The sequence below is a fragment of the Maniola jurtina genome, chromosome 26 (assembly GCF_905333055.1).
Source record: "Maniola jurtina chromosome 26, ilManJurt1.1, whole genome shotgun sequence".
Lineage (NCBI taxonomy): Eukaryota > Metazoa > Arthropoda > Insecta > Lepidoptera > Nymphalidae > Maniola > Maniola jurtina.
In genome coordinates, this window is record NC_060054.1 from 2,877,447 (window position 1) to 2,889,671 (window position 12,225).

Here is a 12,225-nt window from a genome sequence, read left to right on the forward strand (position 1 = left end):
AATCGCAATCTCACTTGGTGGTAAGTGATGATGCAGTCTAAGATTACAGTGGGCTAACCTGGAAAGGGCAAGGCAGTTTTTACTAAACGCATACTCCTTTGGTTTCTGTACGGCACCGTAGCGGAACGCTAAATCGCTTGGCGGCACGGTTAAGCCGGTAGGGTGGTAACTAGCCACGGCCTCCTACCAGACCAGACCAGAAATTATAAAATTCCAAACCCCTACCGGGAATCGAACCCGGGGCCTCCCACTAATAAGACCACTGCACCAGGGAGACGGTCAAAAGCGGTTTATTTCAAATTTTTAGACCCAAGAGGTTAGAATTTTGATCTTGTACTTGCGCAGTGGTTAATTTAGTGCGAGCAGGGCGATTGCCAGTTCTGCCCCACCGCGCGGTTAATCCGTCAGTCAATGTTGTTCGCACGGTGACTAGGTGTCAGGCGAGCTGGCACGCGCACTGCTGCAATGATCCAGACTGTCTGAAGCGCTGATTAGAAAGAAGAGAAGAGAAGAATGTGACAAATAAAACAAAATGGAATTACTCGTACTAAACGTTTTATTTTAATACGTAGCCTAGATTTTTTCGAGTAAAACTGTCGAAAATACTTTTTAAGATCATCGCAAGCTCATTACTAAGTTGAAACTTTGATTTGAACTAGCCCAATTGGTAATTTAGTTCAACTGACGTTGTTCAGTGCTCGGCGGACAGTCGCGCGGAGCGGACGTAAGGTTCTGTCGTTGTCATGGCGGCTGCGTCAAATGTGCAAACTGAGAGGGTTATACAAGAAGTATGACTTCGACCATGTCTTTGGAATTGAAGAATTTCATTTCGTCATCCCGCAAGTCCGAAAACAAGGATACAAATTCTCCTTTAAGAAGTCTTTTCTCAACCAGTGGATGCACATTAAATCTTCTACCATGGCGTCTTCTTCTTCTGTTGTTTAATAAATAGGCCGCAATCACCAAATTCAAAGTTTTATCCATGACACTGTACCACTCTCGATCACGATCCGCATCGCACTGAACGACGAATTCATCCGCGACGGACGCAAAACCTCATCCGCGTGCGGATGGTCCGCGTCGCACTGAATAGGGCCTTAAGGTTTCATACATTTTACCGTCCGTCGCGGACGTCCGCGTAGGTCGTCCGCGTCGCACTGAAAAGGCCAACTCTTGCCACGACCGCGCGGAAGGTCGTCAATCAATATCGGTCGCACCGTGACTAGATGTCAGGCGAGATGCAGCCTGACAAATGCTAAAATTTTAAAGATGGCCGCCACGAAAATTAAAAAAAAAATAGTGTTATTATTAGGGTTCCGTACCTCGAAAGGAAAAACGGAACCGTTTTAGGATCACTTTGTTGTCTTGTCGTGTCTGTCAAGAAAACCTATAGGGTACTTCCCGTTGACCTAGACTAACTTGCAGAGTTTTACAAAAAGGTATTAGGTATATCTTTTACGATGGTACAGGACCTTTCATGTGCGAATCTGACTCGCACTTGACCGGTTTTTTAATGTATTTACTCGTGTGTTTGTCTGTCACAGCCAATTTGCTCCGAAATCCGAATCTACTGAACCATTAAATTGAAATGTGGGGCACTTGTGAATTTCTGTGACTTAAATCCGCGCGTGTGACGTAAATTCGCGTAAATATTTTTGGTGGTAGTGTGATATTAGTTGTTCTTTGGATGGTCTTGTTGTCAGTCAGTTTTTTTGCGTCTTCCAGTCTTGATGCAAGAAATTTGCACCGCTTCCTTAATCTGAGGATTTCTAATTGCAGATCCCTAATTTTTCTTTCTGCCTCCTTCAAGGTTTTCTTTCTCGGACCTGTAAAATGAAAATTACGTGCTTAGTGGAAATAATTTATGTGTATTACGTACATTTTGAGATCTTATTGGCCATTTTAGCTCTATATGTCAACTGTGCTGTCAAGTGTCATAGTCTGGTGGGAGGCTTCGGCCGTGGCTAGTTACCACCCTACTGGAAAAGCCGTGCCGCCAAGACTGATCTATTAACGCACAGCTCAAACTACTGGACGGATCGGGTGAAATTTGGCATGCAGATAGCTATTACTACGTAGACATACGCTAAGAGAGAACGAAAGAAAGGATTTTTTAAAATTCAACCTCTAAGCTAAGGGGGTACAAGTGTAAATTAAAAATTTATAACACCCCCGACAAGTGAAGGTAACAGTAACTAGAAAAGAGCTGATAACTTTCAAACGGCTGAACCAATTTTCTAGGATCAATAGCTAAGAACACTCTCGATCAGGCCACCTTTCAAAAAAAAAACTAAATTAAAATCGCTTCATTAGTTTAGGAGCTAAGATGCCACAGACAGATACACAGATACACACGGTCGGGGGTTAAAAATAGGTGTTTAAAAGTAGTCCACGTGGACAAAGTCGCGGGGGTAGACTAGTGTAATATATTTTGTTGGATTCTATCCATCTATACTAATATTACAAATGCGAAAGAGTGTCTGTTTGTCCGTCTGTATGTCTACTAGCTTTTTACAGCCCGACAGTTTTAACCAATTTTGATGTTTGGTACAGAGTTAGCTTACATCCCGAGGACGGACATAGGCTACTTTTTGTCCTGGAAAATCAAAGAGTTCCCACGGGGTTCTTAGAGGTCCATCCGTTTAACCGATTTCTATGGGTATAGATATAGCTTGCATCCCAGAAATTTTTATGGGCAACTTTTTCCCCCGGAAAACCAGTTCCCACGGGATTTTTCAAAAACCCTAAATTCACGCAGACGAAGTCACGGGCATCATCTAGTAAAACTCAAAAGTGTTGTACCTTGCATTTTCTTTGACGTAGCTGGTATTCTTCGAACCAATTTAATGGTAGGTGGTTTCCTCATGCTACAAGCATGGTTGTTCTTAGTGCTGGACACTGCATCTGAAATGATATCGAAAAGGATGATTTATAAAAATTTAAATGAAATAACATTATAACCCTTTTTTACCAGACTGCGGCAAAGCCAAAAGAAAGGGTTATGATTTTAGCAGTCTATGTAAGTATGTGTGTATGTTTGTATCCAGATTCTGTGTGTTCCACCCTAGCGCCTAAACTACTGGGCCGATTTTGATGAATGGGGTGTCAATCGATGTGTCGTAAAGGCCCGGGTGACATAGGCTACATTTTATACGAAAAAAATTGACCTAACGGATGTTACATGAAAAAAAGTGGGGGTCTCTAAAATTTCGCGGGCAGGCCCGTCGCTTTCACCTTAAATAGATTTTTTAAACTTGTGTAAAGGTAAGTCTTAATTGCCTGTGTGTAGAATCCATACCTTCATTGAGTGTCAGTTTGGGCAAATCATCCAGAATGTCAGTATTGTCTTCGGTTGGAACCCTTTCACTTGCATTTGATTGTTGTTGTTGGTCACAATCATTTGGTTCAGGATGTGAGTCTGAAAATTATATATTTTTTCTATTATTAATCTTTTTAGGGTTCCCTACCTCAAAAGGAAAAATGGAACCCTTATAGGATCACTTTGTTGTCTGTCTGTCTGTCTGTCAAGAAACCTATAGGGTACTTCCCGTTGACTTAGAATCCTGAAATTTGGCAGGTAGGTAGGTCCTATAGCACAAGTAGGTACAGGAATAAATCCGAAAACCGTGAATTTGTGGTAACATCATTTGAAAAAATAAATTAAAATGTGTTGAAATTTTCAAAGTAAGATAACTATACCAAGTGGGGTATCATATAAAAGGGCTTTACCTGTAAATTCTAAAACAGATTTTTAATTATTTTTATGCATAATAGTTTTTGATTTATCGTTAAAAATGTCGGTAAAGATACCCGAGTACGGAACCTTCGGTGAGCGAGTCTGACTCGCATTTGGCCGGTTTTTTTTAATGAGAAAAATCTTTAAAAGTTCAAGATAACTTACCAGTGCTTGATAGAAGAGATGCAGAGGTTTCACAGAAGTCCCCACTGTCTGTAGACTCTGGCATGCCTGAAAATGTATCACTAATATTATAAAGGAGAAAGTTTGTGTGTCTGTTTGTGTGTATGTTTGTTACTCAATCACGAAAAACTACTGAATGGATTTGGCTGTTTTGAATGGAGATAGATTATACCATGAATTAGCACATATGGTACTTTTTAGGGTTCCGTACCTCAAAAGGAAAAACGGAACCCTTATAGGATCACTTTGTTGCCTGTCTGTCTGTCTGTCTGTTAAGAAACCTATAAGGTACTTTCCGTTGACCTAGAATCATGAAATTTGGTAGGTAGGTAGGTCTTATAGCACAAGTACAGGAATAAATCTGAAAACCGCGAATTTGTGGTTACATCATTAAAAAAAAATGTGTTTCAATTTTCAAAATAAGATAACTATACCAAGTGGGGTATCATATGAAAGGGATTTACCTTTACATTCTAAAACTGATTGTTATTTATTTTTATGCATAATAGTTTTTGATTTATCGTGCAAAATGTTGGAAAAAATACCCGATTACGGAACCCTCAGTGCACGAGTCTGACTCGCACTTGACCGGGTTTTTTTAAAGGATATTAGCCACGCTAATATTCCCCTTTCCCCTCCAACTAAGCGTAAAGCTTGTGCTTTTAAATATAAATTAATTAACTACATAACAATACATTCCATGCATTAAAATCAAGTATTACTTATCTAAAATCATAAAGATACCCGAGTACGGAACCCTCGGTGAGCGAGTCTGACTCACACTTGGCCGGTTTTTTTTAATGAGAAAAATCTTTAAAAGTTCAAGATAACTTACCAGTGCTTGATAGAAGAGATGCAGAGGTTTCACAGAAGTCCCCACTGTCTGTAGACTCTGGCATGCCTGAAAATGTATCACACTAATATTATAAAGGGGAAAGTTTGTGTGTCTGTTTGTGTGTATGTTTGTTACTCAATCACGAAAAAACTACTGAATGGATTTGGCTGTTTTGAATGGAGTCAGATTATACCATGAATTAGCACATATGCTACTTTTTATCCCGGTGAATCAAAGGATTCCCATGGGATGTAATAAAAACCTACATCCCTGCGAACAAAGTCGTGGGCATCAGCTAGCTGTGTGACATTTGTACTAATATAATATGTATATGTAGGTCTTCGTCTGTGTTGGTGTTAGCTGGCGGGCGCGCTCTCTCCAAAAAGGCACAACACGAGCGCCAGCAAACGCCAACACAGACGAAGTCCTACTCCAAAAACCAAAGAGTATACAGGGAGAGAGTATACTTTGATTGAATTGAATTTTGACTTTGTCTGTGTTGGTGTTAGCTGGCGGGCGTGCTCTGCTTTTTTGGAGTGTTTTTTTGTTAAAACTGACTGGAAAGCGCTCTAAGGGGGTGCCGTGCGTGTGTCGGCGAGCGCCGGCACAGACGGGGTCCATACTTGTATAGTTTAACTAACTTGTTACAAATAACTACAAACTTGACATTGGCTAACCTTTGTAAAGCCAGACGAGAGAAAAAAAATATGTATATGTATAAGTACATTATAATCTAACAGAATCAATCTCATGAGACTCTAAACCGCTCCTCAACCATTAAGCTATTAAGGTTATATCAATATCAGTTATACTCTTGTTATGTTGAATACTTTGAAAAGGATTTAAACAGGTCTCTCTCCATCATTTACTCCATACAATCGTAGCCCCAATTTCATTTGAATATTAAGCAACCAAAGTCTGTGAAATACAGACATATTCTAGAAACTAATATCTGTGCCTGTGGTGTTTTAGATTTTTCTAAAAATATGTAGTTTTAAAACTACAGGGGCTCAAAGATTTGTATGTGAATTGTTAAGACTGCATAACTTTGAAACCAAATATTTTAACGGAAATCTGGAAAACCACAGGCATCCTGGAATGTTTCTACAAAATTCCATTGAGTATGATTGGTTAGTATTCCAATGAGAGACAAACTACGTTTGTATGGAGCGAGTGACGGAGAGACCCCTCTTAACTTACATGGCATGTTTAAAGTTGGCACAGCTATTTTGTTGATTCTATTAAATCGGCAAAGATACTTTGCTTCAAAATGACGGCGACAGACTCTACGATTCTTGTGAATGGACATACTGGACAATTTCGAGATATCCCCACCAATATTTTGAATCCAGGTCATAAAACGATCCAAATCTTTTGCAGGATCTGGGAAATTGTGCAGGGCATTATCTGTACCTGGAAAGTAAAAATATCTTAGTAGACCCACAGGTTCATAACATATTCATTAGATCAAAAAGAGGGGTGTTATAAGTTTGACGTGTGTATCTGTCTGTGGCATCGTAGCTCCTAAACTAATGAACCGATTTAAATTTAGTTTTTTTGTTTGAAAGGTGGCTTGATCCCGGTAAATGGTAGTATCATCCTCACAGGTTTATATAAAAATCTTTACTTGTAAAGATCCAGTTTAAGAAATTAGTTCTAGTATCAACTAATTTGTGAGAATAGTCGATACTAGAACTAATTTCTTAAACTGGACCCTTTCAAGTAAAGACTTTTATATAAACCTGTGAGGATGATACTACCATTGTCGCAATTAAAATACCATAAGCCTACGTTGTCGTACTAGTTCACAAATTGCGAAAAACCAAATTAAATTTGAATTTCGCGGGCAGGCCCCTCTCATGCCCCTTAAAAGTTAAAGTAATAGATAATGGATGGTGTTATTACAATGGCAAGCTTTACAAACCTGCAGTTCTTGCACAGCCTGGAACACAGCACCTCTTGCAAGACATGTTCACTGAACACAAGAAAACTGGAATATTAGGTACAGTGCTATTTCGGTTTAATAGTATGAATTACTAAAATGCCTAAATATTAGACTTGCAACGAATATTCGGTTACTATTCGGTATTCGGCCTATTCTTCGGCTGCTTTTATTATATTCGGCCGAATACCGAATATCTACATATTATTCGGCCGAATACCAAATACTTAAATAATATATTTTGTCATAGAGAAATAATCCGTAAAATGAAAAATTATAATCGATTGATTACGTATATATTCAGTTCTGTTATAATCATTTAAGTAGTCATTGGTGCATAACACAGGTACATAATCATCTTCTGAATTGGAAAAATGGAGGATCCTATGTATTTGAATTATTGTGATAATCAAAATTTAGAAGGGTAAGGTTCTCATTTCTTTTATAATCATTTATTAAGTAGTCATTGGTACATAAAACAGGTACATAATTTAATCCAATTTAAAAAAAAACCAGCCGAATACTTTTGCCTAATATTCGGCTATTCGGTCAGGGGCCTCGCCGAATATTCGGTATTCGGTATACTGCCGAATATACTATTCGTTGCAAGTCTACTAAATATGCATAAATTACTTAATTAAAGTAAACAAAATACGACACGACCCCCCCCCCCCCCCCCCCATTGCAATGCTTTGGATTCAGAGACATCTACGAAGTATGAAAATTTTGCTGGAAACTACTGGAAAGTGGAAAGTGGAAACTTTTTTTGGTGGGGGTTTAGTCTAAGATGACTATGTCACCCCCCTAGGTTCTGCAATTTTATTGCATACATAAAACATAAAAATCAGAAAAACACAAATTTGAATTTATTTGATGGGATATGCCCGGACCGAAGTCCTAACAGAGTTATAATCTCTGCCCTTTTAAACTTGGACTCTGCGAACCATGGACATCGAGGGAGCTGACACACTATTGTTTTATACCATATGCCTTTAACCCGAGACCTTTCGTCAAAATATTCTTGCCATTCTACTACACATTCCTGTTTAAATTTTATCAAAATTTCATTTGGTAGTGGTATACAGTTAAAGGGTATACCATCGCTGATGGCGCGTTTGGCTGCCGTGTCTGCTTCCTCGTTGCCCATGATTCCTACGTGGGAGGGTAACCATTGAATTATGAGTCTTATTTTTGTTTTATTCGGCTTGTTACTTACTTGTTGTTTACTTGTTTGTGATACTCGGCTCTTTTATTAATTTCTCTTTTCTCATTTCAAAACATTTCAAATTCCAAACGTCAAATCAAATTCACTTCAATCAAATTTTTTTTTTTTTTTTTTTCTCTCGTCTGGCTTTACACTGATTAGCCAATGTCAAGTTTGCAGTTATTACAAGTTATTAGGGAAACTACATGTATAAGTATGGACTTCGTCTGTGCCGGCACCCGCCGACATACACGCGGCACCCCTTTAGAGCGCTTCCCAGTCAGTTCCACCAGCAATAAACACCAGCAGAACACAAAAACCGGCCACTTCTAACAAAAAAACACTCCAAAAAGTCACAACACGCGCGCTAGCAAACGCCACCACAGACGAAGTCCACTCAATCAAAGTTAGTTATGTGGTTTTCCAAAAACCAAAGAGTATACTCTTTGGTTTTTGGAGTAGGACTTCGTCTGTGTTGGCGCGCGTGCTGTGCCTTTTTGGAGTGTTTTTTTTTTTTCGTTGGAAGTGGCCGGTTTTTGTGTTATTGCTGGTGGAACTGTCGTTGGATGATGGATGAAACATGGTACTGAGAGATTATATAGTGAGTAGGATTAAAATCAAAGAGTATGTAATCACTACGTTGAAATATTGAAGTTTGAACTTTATTTAACGTACCTAGTGATTACATACATACTCTTTGCTTTATTGAACCATGTGATTGAACCCCAGAACCTGACTTCAAATTTGAAGTTTCATTCGTAGTGATTACATACTCTTTGGTTTCATTTTTCGGTGTCCGGTGATTTTTATTTTATTTTGTTTAGTTCTGATCGTTTGTTTTGTTTAATTTCATAAAAAAACTTACTACCTAACTGATATTATACTATATGTAGCTCGTAAGATATAAGTGTCGTGTCGATATACATGTAAACTAATAAGTGTAGAAAAATGGAGCTTTTACAAATGTGTGTTAACTGTAATATCGCTTTAAAGCGAATCAAGCGGTTTAAAATATTATCATTGCCTCCTGATATGACTGATCTCTTAACGGAGTGGCTAACTTCTGAGGTTAGCCATTGCTTAACCATCCATAACAGTCTATTGACGTCAACTGTTGGACATAGGCCTTTCCTGAAGAGCATTACCACATTCAGTCTGAGGACTTCATCCAGCCACTTCCCGCCAGCTTCTATGCCATCAGCCCATCGTGCTTACTGCCTGAGGGCGTGCTAAACTAGCCTTGCTCATCACAGTCTCTTCTCTAGAATAGAATAGAATAGATTTCTATTCAAGTAGACTTTTACTTAAATAATTTATCACTAGGACTCTGGCTCCAACGGCTATCGCCTCTACGATAGACATGGCCTGCCCATTGCCACTTCAGCTGGCTCATGGTTTGGGCTATGTGGTACGTGAGGATGGGAAAGGATCACTGGTTATACATAAAGACTTTTGTCAGGCGTTGAGAAGACCGACTTAATTTCCCAAAAACTGCCCAACCTAGCCGAATTCTTCTTTTCCTCATCAAAATGCTTCTACCTAATTAAATTATATACCCAAGGTACTTAATTGTAGAACCTTTTTGTCTTTAATATAATATTTTGCTTATTTCATCAACGGTAGATCATTTTGATGATTCAAAAGCACTTGTAAAAGTTTAATTGATTTCAAATATTGAATTGAATCGAATTGAATTACTATACTGATTTGCCTGGTTTTTTATTATGAATAAGAACTTGTTACCCCAAGTCCGTAAAGCTAAAAAGGAGGATTATATTTAGTTATTAGGCAAAAGAAAAAATGGAAACTTTGGAAACCTAGGATTCAAAAGTACTTGTTTGATTTGTTTTACCTTTTAGGTATCACCTGATAGCTGCATCTGTACGGTCTGCTACGACATAATGACAAGATGCATTGCAACCAATTCAAGGGAAAGGCAACGTGGATATACAAGTGTTTGTTATGGCTGCGGTAAATCCGTTGCAAGTGCAAGGAGATTCAGCATTCCGGAAAATCTTGCCTTAGTTGTGTTATCGTGGCATCAGTATGTAAGTAAATTATTTCGATAATCATAATCATCATCACTGTCAACCAATAAATGTCCACAGACAGACATAAGATTTATTTATTTTTTAAATACTGTTCGTATATATATAAGATTTAACTTCTATGCATATTTGTCATTTAAATACTTAAAATCATGTAGTAAACCATTTTATATTGTAGATATTATTGTACATTTCTATTAAGCCTTCATTTTAAAAATTCTGTGTATATCTTGTGTAATGTACCTATATTTTATTTAGGTATAGTATTGCTGTGTACACCTATTAGGGGTTGTCACTTAGATTAGGATCTTTTGTTTTTATGTTTGGACCATTTTTAGTAACAACTAAATAAGTCAAATAAATAAATAAGTCTCTTCCACACACCACAGTCTTGCACTGCTTGAATGCAAGGGCTCCCGCTTCCAACGCTGTGCTTTCCAGTGTGTGGTTGCCATTGTGGTGCAAGCACCTTGGGGCCCCAATGTCTAGCGGTTTTTAGGGTTCCGTAGCCAAAAGGCAAAAAACGGTACCCTTATAGATTCGTCATGTCTGTCTGTCTGTCCGTCCATATGTCATAGCCACTTTTTTCCGAAACTATAAGAACTATACTGTTGAAACTTGGTAAGCAGATCTGCCGTCCTAACAAAGAGTGCAATAAGTCGAGTTTTTGGGCAAATTGACTTAAGACCATATCCGTAATCAGGAAAATGAGCTCTATATTTTCGCTTTAGACGTCTTTTTTGTATCTTCAGTAGTTTCGGTTCTGTTGGTTATCAAAACTGCAATATGTAATATTACGATTTGTAAGTAGCTAATCATAACCGCGAATATCTCGAAAGTAGTCGAAACCTAGTTATTGCTCTCTTCGTTAGGACGGCAGAGATGTATTCTGTAAACTATAATCTTACTTGCCCAGTCCGGTGAGCCATGGCCTGAACACTTTGAGAAGAAGCTATGCCTAGTTGTGACGGCATGGGTTGATGATATATTTTTTTTTTCAGGTTAGAGCGTCTGACTATTTGTGTTTTCGATGTGTGCAGAAAGCTAAGAGACACATGGCCCGAAGAAACACTGCTGATGCTGCCAGACTTCAAGATGATACCGTTCAACCTGATGAGAAACCAGCTATTCAGGAAATTGAAACAACTAACCAATCAGACAGAAACCACGCTGTTCAGGAAATTCAAGCATCGGCTTCTCCATCTCAACGCTGCCTAGCTACAAGCAATATTAAAGCTGATAATTCTATTGTTCTGCCGAATTATAAACGTTGCGCAAACACATCCAGCAGATGCATATTCCAAGGCTGCCGGCGGCGTATAGGTCACAATGTACCAACCTGGATCAAATCAGCAATGCTGTCAAATAACAAACTTTTTATTCCTCGGCGCGCCAGAGTATGTGAAAGACACTTGAATTCAAATGAATGGGACTCTTTGATCAATAACAAAAATCTAACCAACACTTTCACAGCAGAGCACATCGAAAGCATGTTAGATTATAAACGTGAGAATGTCATAGATTTCGAAAATGTGGAAACGATGCCTGATAATATATGCCACTATTGGACGGGGCATACTACCAAGGAATTCATTGATTTGTATAATGCTATACCGATCCAGTCTGCCGTTACCAAAAAGTCTAAAAGCGCATTAGCAATGTTCTTAATTAAATGCAGGACTAAGGACAGTAATGCTAGGCTGTCTAGACTTTTTAAGGTTCCTAGATCCACTGTACAGACCAAAGTTAGCCTTGCAAAGAATTGTCTAGCAAATCATCTTTCATCTAGGGATGCTTCTACATGAAGTAACTGCCTAGTAGAAATAAAGACTGCAGTACCTGAGAAGTTGTTTGGGAAACCTGGCATGTGCTAAAGTCTGTGTCATCATCATCATCATCATCAGCATAAGTCTGTGGACGTCCACTGCTGGACATAAGCCTTCCCTAAAGAGCGCCACCACACCCGGTCCTCAGCCTTCCTCATCCAGCCACTTCCCGCCAGCCGCTTTATATCATCGGTCCATCGTGCTGGAGGGCGTCTCACACTACGTTTGCTTAAACGCGGTCTCCACTCAAGGACTTTCCGGCTCCAACGGCCATCGCCTCTACGACAAGCATGGCCGTTGGAGCCGGAAAGTGGCAGTGGGCACACTGCCGCTTCAGCTTGCTAATAGTAAAAGTCCGTGTACGCTCACTTATCTATTGGAAAAAACTGGCCAAGTGGGAGTCAGACCCGTGCACTGAGGGTTCCGTACTCTTACTCTGATATTTTTTCTA

At 39.1% G+C, this 12,225-nt stretch overlaps 2 protein-coding genes across 10 annotated transcripts; one reads left to right on the plus strand and one right to left on the minus strand.

Moving 5' to 3' along the window:
- Positions 1–538: 538 nt before the first annotated feature.
- On the minus strand, positions 539–7,997 carry LOC123878587. 4 transcript variants are annotated; one of them, XR_006798848.1, is made up of 9 exons: positions 7,913–7,997; positions 6,679–6,729; positions 5,955–6,167; positions 4,755–4,820; positions 3,902–3,967; positions 3,299–3,418; positions 2,803–2,904; positions 1,159–1,826; positions 539–697 (listed from the first exon to the last, which is right to left on the minus strand). XR_006798848.1 is itself a non-coding variant. In XM_045925860.1 (8 exons), coding segments are annotated over exons 1-8 (867 nt in total). In that variant the 5' UTR covers positions 7,914–7,997; the 3' UTR covers positions 539–1,578. The 4 variants fall into 4 exon arrangements, 3 of the variants coding, with proteins under 3 accessions (XP_045781816.1, XP_045781817.1, XP_045781818.1); XM_045925860.1 differs by having other exon boundaries at positions 539–1,826; XM_045925861.1 differs by having other exon boundaries at positions 539–1,826; positions 6,679–6,744.
- Positions 7,998–8,414: 417 nt separating this feature from the next.
- Positions 8,415–11,791, plus strand: LOC123878262. Of its 6 annotated transcripts, none has more exons than XM_045925408.1 (4): positions 8,661–8,968; positions 9,224–9,461; positions 9,760–9,948; positions 10,950–11,791. In XM_045925408.1, exons 3-4 carry the CDS (start codon positions 9,802–9,804, stop codon positions 11,751–11,753), a joined length of 951 nt encoding a protein of 316 aa, XP_045781364.1. In that variant the 5' UTR covers positions 8,661–8,968; positions 9,224–9,461; positions 9,760–9,801; the 3' UTR covers positions 11,754–11,791. The 6 variants fall into 6 exon arrangements, with proteins under 6 accessions (XP_045781363.1, XP_045781362.1, XP_045781364.1 ...); XM_045925404.1 differs by lacking the exon at positions 9,224–9,461 and having other exon boundaries at positions 10,950–11,081; positions 11,127–11,791; XM_045925405.1 differs by lacking the exon at positions 9,224–9,461 and having other exon boundaries at positions 10,950–11,030; positions 11,082–11,791.
- Positions 11,792–12,225: the final 434 nt, after the last annotated feature.

What these genes read in the sequence shown, in the direction of transcription:
- LOC123878587 (XM_045925860.1), bottom strand. An exon ending in AGGCTGTGCAAGAACTGCAG is followed by an intron (nt 6,168 to 6,678) that starts GTTTGTAAAGCT and finishes TTTACTTTCCAG; the next exon opens with GTACAGATAATGCCCTGCAC. An exon ending in ATCTCTTCTATCAAGCACTG is followed by an intron (nt 3,968 to 4,754) that starts GTAAGTTATCTT and finishes ATACATTTTCAG; the next exon opens with GCATGCCAGAGTCTACAGAC.
- LOC123878262 (XM_045925403.1), top strand. Translation starts at nt 8,849, where the DNA reads ATGGAGCTTTTACAAATGTGTGTTAACTGTAATATCGCTTTAAAGCGA. An exon ending in CGGAGTGGCTAACTTCTGAG is followed by an intron (nt 8,969 to 9,759) that starts GTTAGCCATTGC and finishes TTTACCTTTTAG; the next exon opens with GTATCACCTGATAGCTGCAT. An exon ending in TGTTATCGTGGCATCAGTAT is followed by an intron (nt 9,949 to 10,949) that starts GTAAGTAAATTA and finishes TTTTTTTTTCAG; the next exon opens with GTTAGAGCGTCTGACTATTT.